This window comes from Perognathus longimembris, chromosome 1, assembly GCF_023159225.1.
Source record: "Perognathus longimembris pacificus isolate PPM17 chromosome 1, ASM2315922v1, whole genome shotgun sequence".
Taxonomy (NCBI): domain Eukaryota; kingdom Metazoa; phylum Chordata; class Mammalia; order Rodentia; family Heteromyidae; genus Perognathus; species Perognathus longimembris.
Window position 1 is genome coordinate 81,354,112 of NC_063161.1, and position 26,342 is coordinate 81,380,453.

General features: G+C 43.1%; 1 protein-coding gene across 1 annotated transcript; it reads right to left on the reverse strand.

The window, feature by feature from the left end:
* Window positions 1–304: 304 nt before the first annotated feature.
* Fbp2 (fructose-bisphosphatase 2) lies at window positions 305–25,107 on the reverse strand. The gene is made up of 7 exons (XM_048330918.1): window positions 24,680–25,107; window positions 17,772–17,934; window positions 16,313–16,405; window positions 13,399–13,539; window positions 10,375–10,512; window positions 4,668–4,787; window positions 305–704 (listed from the first exon to the last, which is right to left on the reverse strand). The coding sequence occupies exons 1-7, from the start codon at window positions 24,847–24,849 to the stop codon at window positions 510–512; spliced, it is 1,020 nt and encodes a 339-aa protein (XP_048186875.1). The 5' UTR covers window positions 24,850–25,107; the 3' UTR covers window positions 305–509.
* Window positions 25,108–26,342: the final 1,235 nt, after the last annotated feature.

Here is a 26,342-nt window from a genome sequence, read left to right on the forward strand (position 1 = left end):
TAACTCAAGACTTACCCAAAATAAGACTAAAAACTCTTCTGAAGAAACTAAGTCACTTAAGCACACACAGAGAGAGAGAGAGAGAGAGAGAGAGAGAGAGAGAGAGAGAGAGAGAGAGAGAAAGGGAGAGAGAGAGAAAAAAAAATAACCCCTATAGGATAAAAAATTAAATTCAAATGTCAAGCCAATCAGAACAAATTCTAAATGATCTATGTGCTTTCAGTCCTCAAGTGGTAGCTCTTGGTATGTCTTGGTGAATTTAGAGTATTTGCCACTCTTCATAACAGAAGACAAGTCAAAGTTGTTATTTTCACATGTGAGCTTTTATTTTTAGCCATGCACATTGGCCACAGCATTATCCACAGCTTCCGGAGACCCGTCCTTAGCAGCAGCTTCTGTTCTCTCCTGAATTTGATTTGGTGGATTCGCCTTCTGTTTCCTCATCTCCACCATTATCTCCATGTCTCATTCACTCAGACAAAGAGAAGAGGCTTATGGAGTCAAACTGACTACTTGCCAGTCTGGTTTTTCTGGACACAGGTGAGATATTCCTGCACATCATCTGGGGACCCCAGAATGAGGGGAACCCGTTGGTGAATACTCTCAGGCTTTATATCCAATACGGGCTGGGTGCCTGTGGTTGCCATGCCCCCTGCCTGCTCAATGATGTATGCCACAGGATTGCACTCGTACAGAAGCCGGAGCTGCAGAGAAACAGAGCCAGGCAGCAAAGTTTTCAAGTAGTCAAACACCCTAAGCCATACAACTGAAGCTCAAAGGGGAACTCTCTGTGTTTCCTGAGTCTCAGTAGCTGCCTAAGCTTTCAACTCTAGAGGATGCTGGATGCCTCACTGCTACTCATCAAGTACCTTCAGAGGCTTCTCTGGTTAGGTGGATAAGGGATGCTCCATCTGTTTGGTAACCTCTGGACTTATGAGACTTGACTCTTGATTTTAGCATATTAGGCCTATATCTACATTTCTTGTTGCTTCAGCAATGAGGCTAAATTGTTCTGTTTATCTAGTTGGATTTCTTTTCTTTCTTTCCCTCCTTCCTTCCTTCTGTCTCCTTTTCTTACCTGAGACCAGGACTCAAACTCAGTATTTGATGTTTTCATTCATTAGCTGGTGCTCTACCACCTGAGCCACACCTCCAATCCCTAAGAAAGTTTTATATCTAAGGCCTTATTGCTAGCAAAATGTCAACCTTGGGTGATCAGTAAGGTCACCTTGAGAGTGCTAGATAACCACAGTGTCTGGGATGATGTGAAGGCAGCCTAGATCTCAAATAGAACTTAGCCAAATAGTTCAATGGTGTTTAAATGGTCTTTACTTTGGGCCCCCTAGTGAAGTTAAATCCCATTTGCTTGTACTCATAATAGTTAACACATCTGTATAACATCTGTCTTTCTCCCTACAGTGCCTTCTCTTAAGGGCAAGGATGGTGTCTGTCATGGATACCAAGAGTATCTTACAAAAAAAGAAGTGCCCAAAGAGGCCATTAGGCACTTGCACAGGAGCTCCCAGCTGAGGTTTCAGAAACAAGGGTTAAAAGAACCCTGCATCACAGCCTAGGAATGTGACTTGGTGGTAGAGTGCTTGCCTAGCATGCATGAAGCCCTGGGTTCAATTCCTTAGTACCACAAAAACAGGAAAAAGCCAGAAGTGGTGCTGCGGTTCAAGTGGTAGAGTGATAGCCTTGAGCAAAATAAGCTCAGGAACAGGGCCCAGGCCCCAAGTTCAAGCCCCAGGACTGGCAAAAAAATAATAATAATAATAATAATAATAATAATAATAATAATAATAGGAAGAAGAAGAAGGCTGCATCTCATTTGCTACATGTGCTGCACTCTGTATAAGGACCCAGGGCCGAACCTGTTCAGAGGACATGTCTTGTAATATATCCAAAGGCTGTATGAGAACCTGCAGGCCCCTGACTTGTGTCCAAAAGCATGGGTTGAATTGAAATGAATGAGGTCAGATGGAATGACATCCTTTGGGGATCTAATTCTGTACGTCACATTGTGACTTCCCCACCCCAGCCACTGGACACTCACCCACCCATCACATCCAATTCCAAGGGACATTCCCTCAGAGCCCAAACTGAATGTCATAACCTCGTCTCCATTTTTCTCACCATTGATGCAAAACGTGATTTTTTTTTGAAAGCTCGTTTCCTGTAGTTCACTTATAGGAAGAGTTAACAGCCTGTTCATTTTCATTCTGTCTGGGGGGAGATCAAACCGGGGAGATCAAACCCAGGAGCTCACACAGGTGAGCTTTGCATCATTCTTTTCTTCAAATCCATGTTGAGGACATGTTTAAAGAACTTAGAAAAATAATCATAACTTGTGATATTATGTTTATGATTTTATTTCAAGGAGAGGAACAAGATGTCTTTGGTCTAGGCAGAGCCACACATTCCGTAAATAGTAGGTTAAGACACCAGGGGTCATTTACTATTCTTTCAGCCTAACCCTATAAAATTCCCTATACTACACCTCTAGCTCTCAGAGTACTAGGCACCTGGCGGGGGGTGGAGAAGCCCCAGTGCAGGTGGGCACACTTGGGAAGGCAAAGATTATTCCCGATCATCCACAGAAGCATCAGTGAATACTACATGGTTCTGGGCAGTCTGCTGGGGAGACCTTCATGTTAGTAGCATTTTCCTCCCCCTTTCCTTTGCCCTTGAGACTTCAGGGCAGGAAAAAATTGTAATTTGTCTATTGATTCAGCTGATTAAAAAAGAAAGATCAGCATGGTCACATAATGAACTTGGTTTGCTATGACCTTAAATGTCCCTGTGTGGCTCAACTGGTCTTCACAGAAAAAGGACTTCATGGCCTATAGGCCATGTGATCTACTCTTTCTTCAGGCAATTAAAATTTCCCACAGCTCTACAGAAACAAGTTCACACAGGAGAAAATAATCTACACACACACACACACACACACACACACACACACACACACACGTCAGAGACCAAAGGAGCTAAAATCTAGGGATCAAGAAACTTTGAGGGCTGGGGATATAGCCTAGTGGCAAGAGTGCCTGCCTCAGATACACGAGGCCCTAGGTTCGATTCCCCAGCACCACATATACAGAAAATGGCCAGAAGCGGCGCTGTGGCTCAAGTGGTAGAGTGCTAGCCTTGAGCGGGAAGAAGCCAGGGACAGTGCTCAGGCCCTGAGTCCAAGGCCCAGGACTGGCCAAAAAAAAAAAAAAAAAAAAAAAACGACACGCCTGGGGGGCTGGGGATATAGCCTAGTGGCAAGAGTGCCTGCCTCAGATACACGAGGCCCTAGGTTCGATTCCCCAGCACCACATATACAGAAAACGGCCAGAAGCGGCGCTGTGGCTCAAGTGGCAGAGTGCTAGCCTTGAGCGGGAAGAAGCCAGGGACAGTGCTCAGGCCCTGAGTCCAAGGCCCAGGACTGGCCAAAAAAAAAAAAAAAAAGAAAAAAAGAAACTTTGATATGGATGATTATTGTTTAATTAGTACAAATCTATATATGACATTTCTTGTATTTATAGAATATTCTTACGTAATTATATGTCGATTCTTTCTAACTCATTACTAATCATTTTATGATTGGCATGATTATTACTAATTATTACTAATTACGATTATTACTAACAAATAATAATTATTTATGGTTAGTAATAATCATTGTTTTTTAATATTCTGTCAGAACTGATCATGTAGTAAGAATATTCCTATTTGCAAATTTCCCTATCTTTTACTTGATCTTACTTAATACTCCACTGCACTTTTCTTTCCTTAGTATCTCTTGTGCAGACTTCTCTAATTAATATACAGGAAATAAATACTCTTGCAAGAAGAAATGCCTTACACACCAACCTGGGTATTTCTTACTTTGGCTTTGAATCTCCCACCATTATGATTTCTAGAAACTCTATGGCCAATCTAAATCACACACACTCACATACACACACACACACACACACACACACACACGTGGCCTGTAATCATAAAAAATTCAGGCCTTTATTTGATTTGACTACTCATTTATGTGAGTAAAATTCAAATACATCTGCATGAGAATTTTAATCAAAAGAGATGAATTTGGATCAAAAGATTCCCATTAGATGTTCTAGTTTTGCATCATATGCAAATAGATATTCCAGAAGATTTCCTTTCAGAAATACAGAAGGAGTTCTGAGGGAATGTGTTTATTCTAGAGCATGGGCTCTCTCTAAAGGATTCCAAGACACTCAGAACCCTTCTCAAAGTGAATGTAAAGTGCATATTCATGTGCATGTCCTCTGGGAAGTGGGTTAATATATTTTACTAGGTTATTCTAGGGGGCAATGATCTCAGGTTAATTGGTGGTGCTGCTAAACATTAAACACAGCCTCTGCAGGAATGAGCACACATTACTTATTCATAGCGAATAATAGGGATGAGGTGAAAGCAAGAGAAAGCCAGTAAGAGTCGCCAGTCACAATCACGTCAGCCATCTCCTTTTCCACACTTCCCCCCTACAACCTCAAAGCACACTAATAAGCAAAAGACTTTGTCTCTGTTCCCCTGCTCATTCACAAATACACATCCAGGAGCAGCATGATAGCCAAATAACAATCATGGAGAAGAACTACAGATGGATCACTGACCAGAAAACCAGCTAGTGATCACAGGCAAATTACCTTTCCCTTAGGACTCTTCTGGTTGGCTGGGTACATGAAGATCCCTCCATAAACCAGGGTGCGATGCACATCGGCAACCATAGAGCCCACATACCTGGCCCCATAAGGGGCACTGCCATCCTAGAGGGAAAACAAACTGTTGGGGATTCACGCTGCCCTTCAACCAGCCCTGGGGCAGTGTGGGAGGGAGCCCCTCCCACCTTCCGGGAAGCAAGCGGTCCCCGCCTCCCGGCTTGGCCACATGTCTAATGGCAGAGGCCCGGCCCTTGGGGGGCTGTAGTCCCCGCCCACAAAGGAAGTTCCATCACATCACCTGATGGGCAGCCCCGTTCAGCCAATTAGCTAGTCACCCCAAGTCCCTCCCCTTCCGCCTTTGTCATCGTAATAAATTCTTCTGCCCACCCTCTGTGTGGCTGAGACTCATGGACCATCAAGCTGTCTCCCTGATGTCTCTCTTTCAGCCACTGCTCCTGACACGTGAGGGGACCAGGGGGGAGGGGAGGCTTCGGCAACCTTTCCTCAACTTAGCGTAATCCATGAGAGCACGTTTTGCTTTCTGCAGGCGGGGGACAAAGCCGAGTGCTCTTTCTTAGTTAGAATTCAGGCATCTCCCCTGGAGAAGTGGGGAGAGGGGTCCCAGAGAGGCCCCGACACAAATGAAGATTCAATGTGTTCATCAACTGTACTGTTCTGGGTTCATAAAGCCTACTTTGTGGGCCTCTGAATACTTGAACATCTAGCCTCTATCCATGAGCTTAGAAATTAAAAACACTATATAACTGAGAATTTTGTCCATTGAGGACCCTTAAGCCTCAATCAATGATTGAACTGATTAACTGTAAGAATACTTAAAGACAGAGATGGTATTATTAGTATTTTGCAGCAATCTTAACACAGCAGCTAATGAAGAAGAGAGGAAGGGGAAGGGAGAGACGGAAGGAAGGACAATTGAGAGATAAAGAAGTAGGAGGAGGAAGGGGAAAATAAAAGGAGGCAGGGGCAGAGAGGAAAAGAAGAAGAAAAGAAAGAAAGAAGAGAAAGACAAGAAGGGAAAAAGGGGTTAGAGGTCTGGCTCTGGTGGTACCAGCCAATAAGCGAAAATATCACATACAAAGTTTGAGTCCTATGACTTGGACAGAGACACAGAGAGAGGGAGGGAGGGAGGGAGTGAGGAAGAGAGAGAGGAGAAAGAAAAGGAAAGAAGGATAGGGAAAGGAAGGATGGAAGGAGAGGAGAAGAGGGGAGCAGAGAAGGGCAGTCAGCCCTCCATAACAGGGTTCCACATCAGCAACTGTAGATCAAAACATTAAAATATTTAAATTATATCTATATAGAACATGTACAGGCATTTTTCTTATCATTACTACCTAAACAATATACTATACATATAGTATTAGGTGCATATTATACACACAGTATTAATGTTGTACCAGGCAGTATAAGTAATCTAAATATTACTTAAAGAATGTGGAAGAGGGGCTGGGAATATGGCCTAGTGGTAGAGTGCTTGCCTTGCATACATGAAGCCCTGGGTTCAATTCCTCAGCACCACCTATATAGAAAAAGCCAGAAGTGACGCTGTGGCTCAAGTTATAGAGTGCTAGCCTTGAGCAAAAAGAAGCCAGGGACAGTGCTCAGGCCCTGAGTTAAAGCGCCAGGACTGGCAAAAAAAAAAAAATGTGGAATAATGTCTCAGTGCCAGTGGCTCATACCTATAATCCTGGCTACTCAGCAGGCAGAGATCTGAGGATCACAATTCAAAGCCAACCTGGGCAGGAAAATCCATGAAATTCTTATCTCCAATTAGGCCCCAAAAAGCTAGAAGTGAAGCTATGGCTCAAGTGTACAGCACTAGCAGTGAGTGGATAGAGCTCAGACCTTGAGTCCAAGCCTCAGTATACCTCCCCATATATCACACACAAGAATGTAGGGGGATGTGGGTTATTTGTTAGTATTAGGTCATTTTTATGAGGAACTTGAGTATCAGAGGATTCTGGTGTTCAAGGAGATGACTGTATATTCAACCAGAGTTTTCTGGCAGCTCCTATTTGACGCATTGATTTATGGTGCTTTCTTCAGATGTCACATTGACAACTTTTACATTTCCTGCAAGAATTCCAAAGGGAAAAACTGAACACTGTGGAAGAATTCAAAGAAATATGACAATATTTTTTAAATCTCAGTTTGACTAGTCATTTGTAATGAATGGAATATTTGTTCAAAGAGAAATCATTGGTCATGATTGTTCTCCAAGAACTGCAGAAGCAGGCAAAAGCACACATGTGACTGCATCACTTATTTAGACAGATTTATATTTGCCCCATTCAGTGATTGACCTATGACTCCTTTGTCTAACCTAATAATTTTCTGGCAGTATAAGAAAAGACAACAAATTCCACAGGACCTTCCAATATTTCACATTCTGACAAAGCCTAGAACTAGCTCCGTATCCAATAAATGAGTGATGACAAGCTAAAACAAATTTCCAAATAAGAGCTTTGGCAAAAGAGATTTATGGACTTTGAAGACTTGCACACGAGTCTGGCTGGCTCAGCCACAGAAACTGTGAGACAAAAACTGCTCATTTAAATCTCCAAATTTGGGGGTATTCTGTTATACACCAATATCTCATATACTTGGACAGCTTGTCTGTTAGCAATAGTTTCTAAATATAAGCAAAAATATTTATAGAGGAGGAGTGAAAGTAGGAGAAAAATGAGGGAGGAGGTAACACTGTTTGACTATAAATGTGCTCATTGCCTCATTGCCTTATGTATGCAACTGTAAGCCCTCTGTAATCACCCTGACAATAAAATTAAACTAAAAATAAAATAAATATCAAGAACATATCATTTAAAATATAGTCACTGATAAAACAAACATTATGACCTTCAAATTTTAGAACTGGCTTTCACCTGCATTCACCTTCCAGCAATAATCAAAGACTTTAAGCCAAACATCACTCCCTCACTGTATTTTGGTTTTTTCTTTTAACTTATCTGTATTTACTATCTTTTAAAGCACACTACATCTCCACACACAAGCTCTGCTGCTGAGTGGCTTTAATGTTTTTACAACACATCATCTAGGTAAGCTTATTTCTCTAAATAGTATACTTTTCTTTGGAAAACAAGCCCTGTGGAAAGTTCCTCCCATCAAGTTGTGTCAGCCTAGCATATGTATTTCTAGAGGACTAGCACATGCACCCTTAACTGCAAGGGATGGAAATATTTTTTAAAACTTCAACCCTCTCTGATGAAACGCAAGCCATTCCAACAAAAATTGTCTTTAAACATGAAGGTAAATATACCAGAACACACCAGTGACAAGATTTGGTCTACTAAGGATTTTGGCTTAATAGCTAAACACAAACAATAGATCACATTACAGCTTGCAACAAACATCTCCACCTCTTCAAAACCACAGTGAAACTAGAAAAAGCATTATTAACCTCTGTTTTGCCTACAGTGTCACAGTATCACTTACAAATAGAAAGAAATCTTATCTTCCCCTATAAATAGTTGCCATGCCATACAGACTTTTTAAAAATGTTAACAAAAATAAACAAAATCCTGAGCAATCTATTATCAGAGGAATGAAGAAGAAGTGGGGGGCGCATTGGGCGTAGTCCACTCTGTGGCATCTCCTCCGTCACAGCCGCACTGGTGTCGCCAGCAGTGGGGTCATCCTCATCAATACCTACACCAAGTTTGATCATCCTGTAGATCTGGATCTCACTGTATTTCTTTTGCTTGTCCTCTACCTGAATCTGACTAAGCCCTCAGGGATCTCTTTGGTTCTAATTCTTCTGAGACAATGTCTATTCTCTGAATTCCTGCAGTCTTCATCCTCATACCCAGCTTTCTGACATGTCCATTCATTAATGGCGATCACAAACACACACCACATGTTGAACTAGCTACTCTACTTGCTAGTGCCAGGATCATGAGCAAATTGCTCAACTCCTCTGCTTCTTGATTTTAGTAGTAAGATGAGAATACTAATACCTCACAGAACTTCCATGAGAACTCAATGAGCTACTCAGAACAGGATCTGATACAAACTAAAGACAGAGATGAATGGCAGACATTCTTTATTAAATCAACTTATAACTAGACAAAATGCCTTGGAGGAAGATGCTGTCTTCCTAGTCCTCAAGCCCACTTCTTTTGTCATCCCAAATGAAGTCTTGAAAAGCTATTTATGTGGTGTGGGACTCTCACCCTGAGCGATGGCTAAGTGAACTAAGGAAGATCTCTAACCACCAGGGGAAACAACTGAATTGAAGAAAATAATTCTTCTGAAAATACTGTTTCATGGTCAGCAACAACTGCTTTCTTAACTGGAGCAGATGAGCCTGACACAAGGCCAATCATGTGGCTCTGGACCCTCCAAATGAAAGAAAAAGAAGGGACATATGAAAGTAGGCTGAGGAGTAAAGGGGGTGGCAATAAAGACAGCATAGTGGTTGGGGTTCCTGCCCTAGAGTTCTTATAATGCTCAAAAGAGAGTTTTCAATAAACTCCCTTTTTGTTTTGATTAGTTTGCATTGGCCTTTGTGACTAACTACATTAAAAGATTCCTCACAGTAAAGCAGAAAGTTTCTTTAAATCTCCTTCATCCCCCAGTCAGAAGAATCCTATTCCTTCTATCTGCAGATAAAATACCAGGTGGGCCTCTCCTCTGTAAAAGAAAAACACCGGCAGCTTTGTGAAATTAAAATGTCCCAGACACCAGTGGCTCACACTGGTAATCCTAGCTACACTGATGGCTCACACAGGTAATCCTAGCTACACAGGGTCTGAAATCTGAGGATCTTCTGAGGTTCAAAGTCAGCCTGGGAAGAAAAGTCTTTGAGATTCTTATTTCTGATTAACACAACAAAAAAGCCAGAGGTGGAGCTGTGACTCAAGTGGTAAAGTGTCAGTCTTGAGCAAAAAATGCTAAGAGACAATCCAGCTTAGTCATAAGAAAACACCAGACAAACCTAGACTAGGACACACTGGAGGATCCCTTGGCAGAATGCTTCCAGACCATTCAGGTTATAAGAAGAAAGAAGAAGAAATTGTCACTGAGACCCAGGACATCTGCCCACGAGGCTCCACATGGTATGCTACAGGTCTGAATACCTGAGTGGCTTTCTCTCAAGAAGCCCACACTTGCACTAAGAGTAAATTTCTCCTCTATGATAAGATTTCCTCTTGATTTCTCACTCTTGTCTCATCTATGAGTTCTTTCCTCATGGTGGCACATCTGGAAACAGTGGCTATATGTCTCAACCTGCTCTATCTCGAAGATCGCCTCAGCCTTCACCACTGCTGACTATTGTACAAGTCTTATGCAGAATACTGGTTACAAGATGAAAGCAACATGTTCTATATGACTAAAACAGACCTAGGCTTGATGTAAACCATGCACTTGCATTTTACTTCATTTTTTTTTACTGTCTTCATTCTAAATTTGTAGATTCATTTTAAGATCTGATGAAATGTCTAAGAAGCTAGCTGTCAAAGCCAATTTCAACACTGTGGGTAGAAATCACTAATACATCATAAAATCCACACAAATGTCATTTGTTTCTACCAGACTCCTATGAACCAGAACTGTAAATAATGGAACCAACCTTTCCCACACTAAAGCTTCTACAAAATAGGAGGTGATAGAGACATCATTCTCCCTGCCAGTGGTCTAGGATTTCTTCACTTACCTCAGGGAATTTCTTCTTCTGCACATATTCAGTGGTGGCAGCATCAAAATACTTGGCATAGCCCTCATTGAGGCTGTAAATCTTTCCTTTCTTCTTAATCTTAACATCTTTTTCTACCAGCACAAATTCACCAAGAGCCTAAAAAGAGATGATGAGTGATTTCAGGAAAACAGAGAGGGTCCCAGAAACAAAATCCAGAAGCACACCCTATCATAGTCAGAGGATGTTGCAAGAAGGATCCAGGGCTTTCCTGTGGTCACCCTGGAGCCTGACCCAGTTGTGAGTAGTAGAAAAGAAGTGCTGTAGCAGTGAGCCTTCATACCGAGTCAAGTGTACTAGGACAGAAGCAAAATAATTCAATGGGAAAAGGCCCATGGTCCCCTGTTTATCCCCCAATGTCAGCTCATACAAAAAAAAAAAAAAAAAGGATGAGGTGTGCCTCAAATGATAAAGTGCCAGCCTAACAAGTGCAAAGTCCTGAGTTCAAACCTCAGTACCACCAAAGTGAGAGAGAGAGAGAGAGAGAGAGAGAGAGAGAGAGAGAGAAGCATCTAAACATCTAGCTATATTTATCTGCAAAATAACCTAGCCCATTTTTATTCCCAGTTAAATGTGTTCAGGAAGATTTGTACCTTCAATAATGAGAGAAAGAGTGCTAGGAAATGGCAGATTGCTGACAGCAATAGCTTAAAGGAAAGGCAAGCCAGTGGAGGATGCCAGCAAAACATAGACAGACAGTGGCTAGTGCCCATCAACATTACTGATCAAAGAAAGAACTTGACTTGATCAAATGGAAATGGAAACAACCCCTATGAGCCGGGGAAAGGGACCTCCTTTTGTTTTATCTTATTCTTTCTCCCACTGGCAATAGCCAGACATACCAACCATACATCTACATGAAGATCAGTCAGTGAAAAGGCAGAAACAGCAACAGACTGGTGTTTGTGTCCCTTGTGGTGTACCTGTGCTCAGCCAAAGTTTATATCTGAGTGCCTGGTCCCATGCGAAGAACCCAGATAGATGGGCAGCTAAAAGTTCCAAGTACCAGCTGAGAATGGTGGCTCACGCCTGTAATCCTAGCTACTCAGGAGGCTGAGATCTGAGGATCTCAGTTCAAAACTAGCTGGGGCCAGAAATTCTGTGAAACTCTTATCTCCAATTAAGCATCAAAAAATCCAAAGTGGAGCTGTGGCTCATATGGTAGAGTGCTAGCCATGAGCTAAGAAAAAACAAAAGTTTAGGGACAGTATCAAGACCCTGAGATCAAGCCCTAGATAGATGGATAGATAGATAGATAGATAGATAGATAGATAGATAGATAGATAGATAGATATGTGCTTATCAACATATGTACTCTCTTAAGTAACCAGTGTCCAGTTACGTGGCTTTACTAGGTATTTGCGTGTGTGCGCGCACACACACACGACCATTTGGAGATTAAAAACTCTCATAGACTTTTATGCCCAAGCTAACCTTGAACTACTCAGATCTCAGCCTCCTGAATAGGCAGATTACAGGTGTGAGCCACTAGACAGGGCCATTAAGAAGCACCGACACTGAGTGAACTGTCTCTTTTATTTTCTCAGGGTAAACATCTAGGTCCTGAGTTGAAGGCTCAGGACCAGCATGCGCGTGCCTGTGCACGCACACACACACACACACACACACACACACACACACACACACACACACACACACACGAAGGAATTAGAATAGACAGAATCTGATAGGACAGTTTCCTGCCAGTCATCCCTCCATCTAGGATGTCCTCCACACCCCTCTGCCCACAAGTGCAGCCATTGCTCACATGAGGCTTCTTTAATATATTTTAAAATCAGCATTGATTAGTCATACAAGGGGTTTTATTTTAACATGCCTTTATGTGCATATAATATACTTTGATTAGATTTACCCCCTCCATCACTTTCCCTTATTCCTCTTTCCTTCTTCCCAAGTCAATCTCAACAAGCTTCACAGTTCCATTTACATGAGACTTTTAAAACTAATTTAAATGAAATTAAATGGAAGATTCCCTTTTCTCAGCCATACTGGCCACATTGCAAGTGTTTGGTGGTCACAAGAGGCCAATGAACTCAGGGCCTGGGCACGGTCCCTGAACATCTTTATACTCAGGCTGGTGCTCTAAAGCTTGAGCCACAGTGCCAATTCCAGCTTTTCTGTTGATGTGGTACTGAGGAATCAAACCTGGGGCTTCATGCATGCTAGGCACGCACTTTAGCATTATGCCACATTCTCAACTCCAAAACTGACATTCTTAAAATCACAGAGTGAATGCATTAGTGGATAACCAATTCCCTTTAATAAGCTAGACAAAAGGGGTCTGCACATTTTCACCATGAAACGTAAGAAATGTTTGAGGAGATCAATGTATTTATCCCAATTTAAGTATTGTACAGAACATCACATAGTACTATCTGTGTGCATAATTTAATGTTTATATATCATTTAAAATAAATTGAATTTAAAAAGGAAAGAAAATTCCTTCAGAATAGGACACTAGTTGGTGTAACTAATTCTACAGAATCCCTTACCCCTCGATGCCAGGTGTGTGTGTGTGTGTGTGTGTGTGTGTGTGTGTGTGTGTGTGTGTGTGTACCAGTTATGGGGCTTGAATTCAAGGCCCGAGAGCTGTTATTTATCTTTGTGCTCAAGCCTAGCACCCTACCACTTGAGCCACTGCTCCACTTCTAGCATTTTAGTGGCTTTTTGTAGATAAGAGTCTCATGGTATTTTCTGCCCGGGCTGGCTATGAACCTCAATACTCAGATCTCAGCCTCCCGAGCTGGTAATATTACAGGTGTAAACCACTGGGGCCTGGCTCCCATGTCCCTGTTTAACCAGAGGTCCTTACTATTTTTGATGACAGTGTTGTCTTTCCAAACTAAGCTTTGTATATCCAAAAACAATTGTGAGGGCAACCAGGAAATCACCCCAGGGGACGGGGCTTCAAGTCCAAGACCCATGTTATCCTGGAAGGCCCATGTTACCATGCTCAGCACTTACTGGGTCCAGCATGAAGAGGTCCACGCCTTGACCTGTGGAAAGAGCTACCAGGGTTGCACTGCCATAGAGCGCATAACCAGCTGCCACAATATTTCGGCCAGGCTGTAGGGCATCCTGTTCCGAAGGCTCATCCTCTGTGGTCTGTAGAAGGGTAGAGAAAAAAAATGTTATTGTTGCTGAAGATAACCCTGTTCCAGAGGAGGTACTTCAGATCTTCAGGAAGGGCATTTTGAGAATGGGAATTCATACCTACTACAGAATGGAACCAAATTCCAGCATCCACCTTTAGGCTTGGAAGTAATTTCTCCCCCAACCCATGCTACCCCACCCACTAGAAAAGAGTTCTCACTGCCTGTCACCTTGATTTCTGACTTACAGTACCCTAAGCCAATAACCTAGCCTAGGCTGCTTGGCTTCTGACTTACAAAAACAGAAGATGACTAAGGAATGTTGTTTAAAGCTTCTAAGTGTGTGCTCAATTGTCATTGTAGCATCAGAGAACTAATATGGTAAGAGGTAAGGTGCTTGAAAGAATGTTCCTAGAATATAATACAAAGTTGAGCATTCCCTAGTCCAAATATCTGAGCTCCAAATCCTCCAAAATCTGAGCATTTTTAATGCTAACATGTTGTCACATATGGAAAATTTCACACAAGACTTCATGTGAAGAATGACAGTCAAAACATAGGTGCAGCTGTGTATCCTTGGCTTCTACCTGTAATTCTATCTACTCAAGTGGCTGAGATCTGTCTGGAGGATCAAAGTTCAAAGCCAACATAGGCAGAGATGTCCACAAGATTCTATCTCCAATTAAAACCAGCAAAAATCCAGGCTGGAAACATAGCTCAAGTGATAGAAGGCAAACTGATCAAACAAATTTAGCAAGCAAGCTGAGCAAGAATAAGGCCCTGAGTTCAAACCCCCATCCCAGCAACAGCAACAACAACAAAAGCAGGTGCAATATAAAAAAATTCATTGCATTCAAGACATGTATGCAAGTGTACAGGAAAGTTGCAAGTGAAGTCAGGCACCAGTGGTTCATGTCTGTAATTCTAGCTACTGAGGCTGAGATCTGAGGATCAAGGTTCAAAACGAGCCCAGGCAGGAAAGTCCATGAGACTCTTATCTCCAATGAACCACCAGAAAACCTGAAGTGGTGCTGTGGCTTAAGTGGTAGAGCACTAGCCTTGAGTTAAAGAGCTCAGGGACAGCGCCCAGGCACAGAGTTCAAGCTCCACAGCTCAAAAAAAAAAAAAAAAAAGTTGGAAATAAATGCTGTGTTTAGTGTTGGATACCATCCACAAGATATCTCATTATGTGTATGCAAATAGTAGTGGCAAAAGTCTGAAATCTGAAACCTTTATGGTCCAAGTACTCTGCATAAAAGATTTTCAACCTGTGCTATGTCTGACATCATGTCCCAGCCACAAAGTCACAAGCTGGGTGCCAGTGATCATGCCTGTAGTCTTAGCTACTTCGGTAGGCTGAGACTCATAGAATAATAGTTTGAAGCCTGTCTAAGCAGAAATATCTGCAAGACTCCATATCCTATCTGAAAGGTCCACCCTGGGAGGGCTCCATGCAGATGTCCCGCCTGTCTAAAGTCTCCACCCAGTACTGCCTTACCTAGGTAACTGACATACCTAGAGGCAGCCACTTCCCCTCACCTGGCCACACCTCCCCACCCTTGCCCAAGATAAGGCAGGGCCTAGCAGGGGTGGCCCCTTCTCTCAGGCCATGCATTACCTTGGCCACAGGCCAGCAGTTCCGGAATAAACTTTTCTCTCCTGCCTGAATACTGTGTGGCATTCTCCTTTATCAGCTACCTACTTTAATAAGCCTTACACCATCAACCAGCAAAAAAGCCTTACTGGGGACATGGCTCAATTGGTAGCATGCCAAGTGGGAACAAGAAAGTTGAGCAAGAGCTCCCAACCCAGAGTTCAAGCTCCAGTACAGGCACACACACACTGAAAGGAAAAGGTCCCATGTAACTTTTCACTTCACCCTATCCCCAAGAATGCCAATAGAAGGCCAAGGGAGAATTACCACCCGAGAAGACCAAAACAGAGAAAAGTTCCCAGTGTGCCCACAGCAATGGGATCTGGGTGCCCAGGAACTCCCACAGGAAGGAGATACAAAAAGTCAGCTCATAAGTTTGTATATGCATTTTTATAGCAAAGATGTTATTTATATATTTTTATATACATGTAACATAAAATATTATATATAACAGTGATATATAGACACATACATACACACATGAGTAACATTTATATACTCATTGTAGTTCTAAGTTATTTTTAAGGAATATAGGAAGGAATACAGGAGGCGATGTACTGTATCTTCAATTTTTTTCTTAATATAATCAGACTCACCACATATTTGTTCAGCTTCATTGAGAATATTACCAAATGTCACACTAGAACATATGTTTTATTTATATATTCTTTAGCTAAAACTTACTCCTTACAAAACTCATGCACACTTGATTTTAATTTATTCTTATTGTTTCAAAGGATTTCAGTCTACTGTGGATTAATATTCATTCAAATTCAAATGTTGTCTATTGTAATTTAAACTAACTTCTATCTTTACTTATAGCAAATAGAGCTCTTAGCCAAGTACATTTTTGCTGATCATTTATCCATGCTTTAAAAAATAAGGATTTTCATTATATAAATATATGTGTTATAATTTTGTACACAGTACAAAATAAATAAGGCATGTGATTTTTTTTAGTTTATTGAAGATTTATAAAAACTCTATATGCTGTCCAACTTTTCAGAACACAATATTGGCAATCTTCTAAATTTTAGCAGTTCATGGGTGCTTAATCAGTTCTCATTTTAATAACCAGTTTCCTGGTTATTAAAGTACCTTTATTGAAAGAAAAGTCAGCTCATATACTCACCTTTCTGTAGATGGCAAATATGCTTCCAATGGAAGCTAGACAGTCAATGTTGGAAGAGCCATCCAGTGGGTCAAAGCAGACCACATACTTGCCCTGAGTCACAGAGAAAAATAGCACCTGGTCAGCACCTTCCCATCAGCGGGACTGAACTAAGTTAGGGCTACATGTGACAGACAATGCTACACCAACGAGCAATTTAGGGCCACAGGCATATACATACATGCATGCATGCATGCATGCACTTAGAATATGCTGAAAATATGCTCAGGGTCACTCTTTCTTGCCTCTTCCTAGATAGGTAGGCAAAAGAGGGAAGGAGGGAAAGAAGAAAGCAATGAGAGAGAAAGAAAAAGAAAGCAAGGAAGGAAAGAGGAAAAGAAGAGAGGGAGGGAGAGAAGGAGGTGGGAAGGCTGGAAAGAGGCCAACTGTCCTGCTATTTTGGGTCAAGAGCACAAGATCTCCACGATGTATTTTCTAGGTTGGTCTGATACTTTATCAGGCCCAGGGGAGGAGGGAAGGAGACCTATCATTACTCCCTTGAAAACTTGTGAATGGCAGCGATAAGTAGAGCCTGGGAAAATAGGAAGCTGTGTTGCACAGCTTTTCCGAGAACAAACAAAGCTTCTCCTAAAAGTAAATTCTACATTTTACTGGACTCCATAAGTTCAAGTTCAGAAAGATGCCAGCATTCGTTCACTGGCACATGAAATGACCCCTGGCCACTAAGGCATTCGGGAAATTACTTTGATTTGTTTTGCTGATTTACCTATCAAGGCTTATCTCACTAGACAACACTAGATTAGTGTTTCCAGTTAAAGAAGTAAGCAGTCTTTTGTTTCCAGAAAAACAAATGTTAAGAAATAGAAAAGGAAGGGCTGGGAATGTGGCTTAGTGGTAGAGTGCTTGCCTAGCATGCGTGAAGCCCTGGGTTCTAGTCCTCAGTACCACATAAACAGAAAAGGCCGGAAGTGGCGCTGTGACTCAGTGGTAGAGTGCTAACCTTGAGCAAAAGGAAGCCAGGGACAGTGCCCCAGACTGGCAAGAAACAAAAGAAGAAAGAGAGAGGAAGGAAGGGAGGAAAGAAGGAAGGGAGGGAAGGAGGGAAGGAGGGAGGGAGGGACAGAGGGAAGGAGGAAGGGAGGGAGGGAGGAAGAAGGAAAGAGAGAGGAAGGAAGGAAGGAAGGAAAGAAGGAAGGAAGGAAAGGAGGGAGGAAGGGAGGGAGGGAGGGAGGGAGGGAGAGAGGAAAGAAGGAAGGAAGGAAGGAAGGAAGGAAGGAAGGAAGGAAGGAAGGAAGGAAGGAAGGAAGGAAGGAAGGAAGGAAGGAAGGAATAGAAAAAGAGGCAAGGGAGGAAAAACCCTAAAGGAAAGCAAGACAATCAGCAACCAGTCTCCTAACCAGGTAGTTAGATAGCTCCATCTACTGGTAATAAGCAGTACTGCAGGGTTCCCAGGACTCACTCTTCTTTCCTTAGAGGTGATAATGGCCTCTTTATTCTCTTCAGAGACCAGGACACAGGTGCTGTAGGAAGACTGGAGCATGTTGATCACCAGGGAATTGGATAACACATCCAGTTTCTTCACTTCATCTCCTGTCACATTCACACTTCCTGCAATTCCATATCTAAGAAGGCAAAAGACCAAATTAAGCCACTAAGGAAGTCCTTGCTTCAGCAAAGAACACCCAGAGCTAAAGCACCCACAATGCTCCCCACCTTTCCTTCCATATCTCCACAGTCCTCACGTTATAAATATGTATATTGTGTTTCACAGCAGTGGCTCTCAACCTTGTTTCCTTACAACTTGTATTTTCTTAGGCTCCTTACGAGATTAATAAAATTCAGTCTTACTAAATACAAACCTACCCTCAGTAGAAAGAGGTAGAAAGAATGAGAAAACTCCTAAAATCAGACATAGCTGGGCATCTATGGCTCGGCCTATAATTTTAGCCTTTCAGAAGTCTCGGGATCACAGTTCAAAGTCAGTGGAAGGAGGAAAGTTCATGAGACTCTTATCTCCAATTAACCACCAAAAGGACAGAGTGGGGCTGTGGTTCAAGTACAGGAATACTAACCTTGAGCAAAAAGACTCAGGAACAGTGCCCAAATCCTGAGTTCAAGCCCCAGGACTCATACACATGCACCCTTCCCCCCCATCCCCACCCCACACAAATCAGGCATGTCACCATAAATAGGGACTTCAAAAAGCAAAAGACTGTGGAAGGCATTGTGGGTTGTCTTCAAGTAGTGGCTTGATGCGCTGAATTTAAAAGTGTCCTGTACGTAGCTTGGCACTACATAAGTTAAGAAAGAACTTGAGGTAGCAGACAACTAATTTGATATGCTTCTTCCCTAAGATGGGAAGCAACTTAAGAAAGAGCATTACTGAAGGACTGACTTCACCTTATTTCCCCAGGTCAAGCCAGGCACCAGGTGAGAGCTCACCTGCTTGCCCTCAGGCAGGCCACTCCCACTGGGGCTCAGCCCAAAGTCCCCTTGCCCCAGGCAGAATATTCCACTCAGGGTCTGACAGAGGACACAGTCCTTGGCTCCCAGGAAACCGTAGCCTATTTTTTATTTTCTGCTTCCTTGTTCTTTTTTTTTTTTTTTTTGGCCAGTCCTGGGCCTTGGACTCATGGCCTGAGCACTGTCCCTGGCTTCCTTTTGCTCAAGGCTAGCACTCTGCCACTTGAGCCACAGCGCCACTTCTGGCCATTTTCTGTATATGTGGTGCTGGGGAATTGACCCAGGGCCTCATGTATATGAGGCAAGCTCTCTTGCCCACTAGGCCATATCCCCAGCCCAGTCTTATGATTTTTTTTTTTTTTTGCCAGTCCTAGGGCTTTCAGGGCCTGAGCACTGTCCCTGGCTTCTTTTTCCTCAAGGCTAGCACTCTGCCACTTGAGCCACAGCGCCATTTCCGGCTTTTTCTATATATGTGGTGCTGAGGAATCGAACCTAGGGCTTCATGTATACGAGATGAGCACTTTACCACTAGGCCATATTCCCAGCCTTCTGCTTCCTTGTTAAGTCCCATATTGAAGTGCCAGACTTTGAAGTCAGGCCCCATTTTACCACGCGAACCCCATTTTACCACACGAACCTGAGATAAGCAGGCCCTGTGAGCAAACCCAGGATAAGCCCATTAGGGCCCAGTCGGTCTAGAACTCCAACCGCTGGGAATGCTTAACTCTGACCAACCCTAGAATGCCTCGAACCCTGAGCCAATCAGATTTGTACCTGTGTCCTAATCTTGCTTGCTTGAACACCTGATTGTTGTAACTTTGTTCTTTGCTTTTTTAAGCCCTGTGTAATCACAGCTCCGGGCTCCCTCCCAACCTCCGCTGTGTCGGTGGGTAGGACGAGGTCTGAGTTGCAGCTCGCTTAAATAAAGCCTTGCCTTTCTTTTGCATTTCGGAATGTCTGAGTCTTGGTGGTCTTCTTGGTGGTGGTTTCGCGACTTGGCACAACAATATAAACCCAGCTCCAAATCCAGTCCCTCATACAACCTCCTAACCCACGGGAAGGTCTATGCCCCTTGCTGGCAGTAAACAGTTCTAGCCTATTAATGATTGAGTCCTGTCCCGTCTATTCCTTTTCCATTCTCCTCCATTTTCCTAACAATTACTACAAAACTTCTATCTAGAGGCTGGTGGTAAATATCAGTTGTAGAGTTCTGCCTGTAATGCAAGGGTTTGATCCCTAGCACTAAAAATAAAAATTTGCCTGGAGGCTTCATGTCTTAGACTACACGGGCCAGTTCTGAGGCTTGAACTCTGGGCCTGGGTACTATTTCTAAGCTTCTTTTGCTCAAAACTCACACTCTACCAGCTGAGCCACAGCTCTACTTCTGGCTTTTTGTTTTTTGCTTTGGATAGTTAATTGTGTAAGGGCTGACCTGAAAACTGGAATAACTAAATATAAGCTTTAGTGTTAAAATTATAACAGTTTCTAAATCCTGGTGATGACTCCATGATAGAGGGCTGCACCCCCACCCGTGAGACTAGTTTCTTATAGTTTGACATTTAAAAATGTCAAACTTGTTCACCTCTATACCTGGGTAACAACCATGGTAACAGACAGTAAAAAATGATCATAGTCATAGACTATAGAAATAACCATAATAGTAGTAGAAATGCCATGGTAACTGTTGGGTTGGTTTACTTATGATTGAGTACTGGATTGTTTTAGCCCTCTCAAGCTTGCTTAGTGGTGATGGGAAAACATGGTCGCAATTGTTAAAATAAATTGGTACTAGGTCAGCCTGACTGCAATATTCTGCTTCTGTAAACGGCTTGCTTAACCCATTTGTGATTTGCTCTACCCCCTGCACTAACCCCCTGCATCAGTGCTACATGACCACCTGTTGTCAATTCCTGATATTGAGGCCAGTCCCAAAATCAAAGCCAAAATAGGTTAACTGATAGGGTAGATAGCCAATAGAAATAGGACAAGACTGGCTTGCTAAATGCCATCCGATCAAGTATCTGCCAAGTTGGAAATGCCCTGCCCCTGTTGTAATCACAATAAAAACCCTGCCTATCTGAGGGTCGGGGCTCTCAATCCAGATCTGCTGTGTCGGTGACGATTGGGAGTCCAGGCTCGAGCTTGCAATAAAGACTCCCGTGCAGGGGCTGGGGATATGGCCTAGTGGCAACAGTGCTTGCCTCGTATACATGAGGCCCTGGGTTCGATTCTCCAGCACCACATATACAGAAAATGGCCAGAAGTGGCGCTGATGGCTCAAGTGGCAGAGTGCTAGCCTTGAGCAAGAAGAAGCCAGGGACAGTGCTCAGGCCCTGAGTCCAAGCCCCAGGACTGGCCAAAACAAAACAAAAAAACAAAGACTCCCATGCATTTGCATCGGTATCGGTTCATTGGTGGTCTTTGGGGAATGGAAATCTTGGCATAACAAATTGGAGATAAGAACTTCATGGATTTACCTACCCAACTATCTTCAAACCATGATCCTCAAATCTCAGCCCCTGAGTAGCTAGGATTATAGGCATGAGCTACCAGTGCCTAGCTGGAAGAGATATTTTTATGTTTTTGGATGGTGGCTTGCCTTTAGTATCTCCAGCTTTCCATCACTGCATCAAGACTCAGTCACAGCTCCTGGACCACTTGAATCCTTCCAGTCCCAAAACTGTGGCCTCTGGAGGTCCTTTCACCTTCAATCCCAGAATTCTCCCCCTCAATGCATGCTAAACCTCCCCCCCTCTCTCACGTCTCTCACCCTTCTGCTATCTCCAGGAAGCCTCCTAGGCCTCCATCACATCCGGGCACATCCATCATCCCTCCCCTGGTGTCTCACAATCTATCCAATGGTTCCTGCTGCATTATCCACTTGCTGAAAGCAAGAACTGTGTCTTACATGCTAGATTTCCACAGTGGCCAGACGTGTAGTAGATGTTCAATATGCATCCAATGCATTAAGAAGAAAAGCAAAGGAGTAATTTCCTTCCCACTCTTTCTTTTAATGCTGATTGTTGAGGGACCCCTCCAGTGGTGCTAACAGGTGGCCCAAGTGGAGAAGGGTTGGCCTGTGAATGAATGTATTTGCCATTCATTGATGAGGGGCCTCCCCTCTCCTCCCTGCACTTGGCTCCATCCCACCCCTTCTATCATGTGATGTCTGAAATAATAAGCCTTGGGACTCAACACTGGCAACCTGGCTCCAAAGACTGTGCCTTCTAGTTCAAGAAAAAAACAAGCAAGTCACAAAAGTGGATATTTTTGCATCCACATGTTTCCTCTGTGTCCTGTGAAATACCCTTCCTTCCAGAAAGAATGGAAACAATAATAAAGTGAAATTTCTAACAATTCCTTCAAGTTAGATGGTGCATTAAAAAGTACTTCCTAGTGGGGTGCCAGTGACTCAGGCTTGGAGTCCTAGCTACTCAGGAGGCTGTGATCTAATCAGATCGCCATTTGAAGCCACTCAGGGCAGGTAAGTCCGTGGCTTCCTTATCGCCAATCAATCACCAAAAAGCCAGAAGGACTGTGGCTCAAGAGGAAAAGTGCTAACCTTGAGCAAAAGTGATAAGGGACAGTGCACAGGCCCTGAGTTCAAGCCCCCACGTTGGCACACAAAAGGCACCTTCCAGACAATAACTTTTAACATATTTAAACACTTTAACACTAAAGTTTTTTGACAAGTTCTAAATGGAATGTACTAGATGGGATATAATGGTCATGAGAAAGCCACTGCAGACCTCCCAGGCCTAGGCATTCTGGTATTCCCTGCTACCCACACTAAGAAGGAAGAAAAAGAAGAGGGTAAATGAGAACCTCCCATTACTTTTAAATTGCATTTGTCCAGACTCTGCCTAGAAATATAGCCAAAAGGAAGCAAAAGGAGGCATGAAGTCCCCTGAGTGGGATAGTGACAGGAATATTTAACAGTTTCAGTCTTTGAGGCAGAAACATGGCTGAAAGCCAGAAAAAGATTTCAGGCCTCCTGCCTGGGGAGTGCAGGGGAAGAATAAAGCACCCTTTCCAGGACTGCCCTGCCACCTAGTGGTCAAGCAGCAGTACCAACCAGCAGGCTAATTGGGTAATAACGATGGAGCATTTATTGAGCCTTTGTTATAGGAATGGCAACATTGAAATCGTCAAATCACATGGACTTAACATAACAGCAACCCTGTAAGTTAGGAGGTAGAAGTGTCTCTCCATTTAACAAATGGAAACAAAAAGATCCCAGTAAGAGTCACATGGTAGAAGACAAGATAGATTAAGCCCTTTAATCATCCAGTCCCTAAAACCACCTCATCCTGATATTCCACTGCAACAAAGCCAGAGTTGCACAGCAGATAAACAAGAACCCAGCCAAGGCAGCTTTGACTAGTTGAGAGGAAGACCCCTGTTGCTCCAGGTGAACATTCCTGAAATGTTCTTAAAGCACCACACAAAGAAAGCAAAGGCCAAATACAAAGAGACAAAGGTGCTAGCTAGTGTTTCTCAGGAAGAACATCACCCAACAGGAGCAGGTTAGAGCTTGTCCCTTCTAGTTGTCAAGTGAAAGGGGAAAAGGAAATAATACTTTCATAGCAATCTACAGAAAAGAAAATAAAAGCTGAGAAGAATGCATCTTTAGCTTCAGTCCCACTGCTGGTTACCAAACCCTTATATAAGTAAAGTTGTGATGATGTCAGGGTACTTATATCTTATGAAATAACTCTATCATGTTTTGTATGTATTAAAAGCACCGCATTGGGCTGGTGATGTAGCTAGTGGCAGAGGGCTTTCCTAGCATGGATGAAATCCTATGTTCCATCCCCAGCACCACAAAAGCCAACCCCTCAAAAAAGCCCTTTAAGAATAACTGTTTATGTTGGTGGTGGTCATGGGGCTTGAACTCATTGCCTAGGTACTTCCCTGAGATTTTCTTTCTTTCTTTTTTCTTTCTTTCTTTTTTTTTTTTTCTCCTCTAGTGCTCTACCACTTTGAGCCACTACACCACTCGGGATTTTCAGGTGGTTAACTGGAGATAAGAGTCTCATGGACTTCCCTGTCCTAGCTGGCTTTGAACCACAATCCTTACAGATCTCAGACTCCTGAATAGTTAGGATTACACACATGAGACATCAGGGAAGAATAACTTTTAAATAGTTAGATTGGGTCAGCTCTTCCTTTTAGGCTAATACTTCCGTAAAGTTAAAAAAAAAAAAATGAGGTCCCTTTAGCCCACTGGAATTGCTACCAAAAATATACAACCCAAAGAAAAGTGGCTTGATTATTACTGATTTAAACTGGACACTGGGCTGTAATCATCAGCTGCTGTAGCATAAAGTTGGCCTCATTCTGCACTTGGAAAAAGCAACAAAGAGAAGCAAGTACAAGGGCACTCTGTACTCCCCATCCCAGGCCCAGGGGCTTCCAGCTTCCTTTCTGAACCTCAAATAAACACCAAGATGAAGACAAAGCTACAGAGAAAACATTTTTTTTAACAGAGCCTGCAAAATCTGCTTCCCATGGCCAGCAAGGAGTTGTGGGTCAGGGCCCTGCTCAGATCTGCCTAGGACATCAAGAGTGGCTCCAGGACTCTATGGATAATCTGTCCAGGCAATTATAACTCACCAGAACTCAATATTTGGGTTTTTTTTTAAAAAGCCACTGCACTTGTTTTAACTTATCATAATGTCTTGGTGTATTTTGTTTCATTCTTGAAACGTGCCCGAGGCTCTCTTATCAAAAGCACGGCATGACAGAAATTTGAAGTGCCACTGCCTCCTGGGCACGGAAGGCTACTTCACTTTGTACCCGGCTTCCAGCTCCAACACCTGCGTGTGCATGTACCCAGACTCTGCAAGTCCGCGCCTGCGCGTGAGCGCACGTGAGCCACTACACATGCTCCCCAGAACTCACAGGTTGGCCAGGCCGGCCTTGCGCACAGCAGAGGAGATGGCTTTGATGGCAGTCAGCATGGAGTTCAGCAACTGGGTGAGCTCCCCTGTCCCTTTGGCCTGACGCCCCTTTTCCATAACGTAGCGGGTCAGGGTGAGCATATCCGTCTCGAAAGGGCTTCTGTCCGTCATGCTGGCTGGCTGGAAATGCTTGATGCTTCCTCTCTTCCTGCAGGAATCCTTGCTTATCTCAGAAGGCAGTGCAGTGTGCAAACCTGTGCCGGCCGTGCCAGGGTCTTTAAGGAATAGGGTCCCTGCCCATGTGACTGCAATAACTGACCCAACCCTCAAGGAACCCTTGGCCTCCCTCCCGGATATCCCGGGCTGCCAAAGCAACACAAGCAAGCTGAAAATAGAACAGAGCTGCCCGGAAGCACAGATCTGGTTTTTGTTTTTCCCTCCATGAGCTCCCGTCTTCAAAGATCCTGTTTAGTAACAGGTGCAAGATGAGAAATTCAGCTAATAATAATAATTTTTTAAAAGACTAGTCAGCCCCCCTTATTTAACAACACAAAAGAATTCTTCACACTTATCTAATGCTGAATCTGGCTTTCCCACGCTTAGGTGCAGATGGATAGATATCTTATCTGGGGCATAGGTCACATAATAAAATAGTGGCTATCTTGAGAGCATACTAGCTCAAGATCTCTCTAGAAAGTTTATTTTGAGTGGTGCATGCCTGTAATTCCAACTAGCAGGAGGCAGTGGTAGGAGGAAGAAGGGCAGAGGCCAGCCTGGGAAAACGTGGACATTTCTATTTTTAAAATAAACCAAAGGCCAGGAACTTGTGGCTCACACCTGTAATCCTAGCTACTGAGAAGGCTGAGATCGGAGGGTTCAAAGCCAACCCAGGCAGGAAAGTCTGTGACATTCTTATCTCCAATTAACCACACACACACACACACACACACAGAGCTCAGATACAGGACATGAGCTCTGAATTCAAGCCCCAGGACCAGCACTTTTCCTTTCCTTTACCCCCTCTCTCCTCCACCAAAAAAAAAAAAAAAAAAAGAAAGAAAGAAAAAACAAAAGCTAGTTATCAGTAGCTCTTGTCTGTTATCCTACCTACTTAGGAGGCAGAGATACCACAATTTCAGTTTGAAGCCTAAGCAGCAATTCTTACCTCCAATCAATCACCCAAAAGCCAGAAGTAGATCTATGGCAAGATGATGATGATGATGATGATGATGATGATGATGATGATGTTTCTTTCTAAAAACTGTGTATGACTGGATGGATATCTACAGAAGATATCCAAGTCCAGAAGGAAACAATATGTATTCCTAGCATAGTACTTAGCAGCAGTGTTATGTTATCAATTTCCCTGAATCCTTGGATTTGTAATTTCATTTATTTATTTATTTTAGCCAGTCTTAGGGCTTGAACTTGGGGCTTGGGCGCTATTCCTGAACCTCTTTGTGCTTAAGACTAGAGCTCTACCACTTGAGCCACAACACCATTTCTGGCTTTTTCTGAACAGTTTGTTGGAGATAGTCTCATGGACTTTCCTGCCTGGGCTGGCTTTGAACCACTATTCTCAAATCTCAGCCTCCTGAGTAACTATGATTACAGGTGTGAACCATTGGCAGCCAGCTGGATTCGCATTTTAATAACAAAAACAA

What these genes read in the sequence shown, in the direction of transcription:
- Fbp2 (XM_048330918.1), bottom strand. Translation starts at nt 24,849, where the DNA reads ATGACGGACAGAAGCCCTTTCGAGACGGATATGCTCACCCTGACCCGC. An exon ending in TCACCTCTAAGGAAAGAAGA is followed by an intron (nt 16,406 to 17,771) that starts GTGAGTCCTGGG and finishes TCTGTGACTCAG; the next exon opens with GGCAAGTATGTGGTCTGCTT. An exon ending in AGAAGAGTCCTAAGGGAAAG is followed by an intron (nt 705 to 4,667) that starts GTAATTTGCCTG and finishes GTTTCTCTGCAG; the next exon opens with CTCCGGCTTCTGTACGAGTG.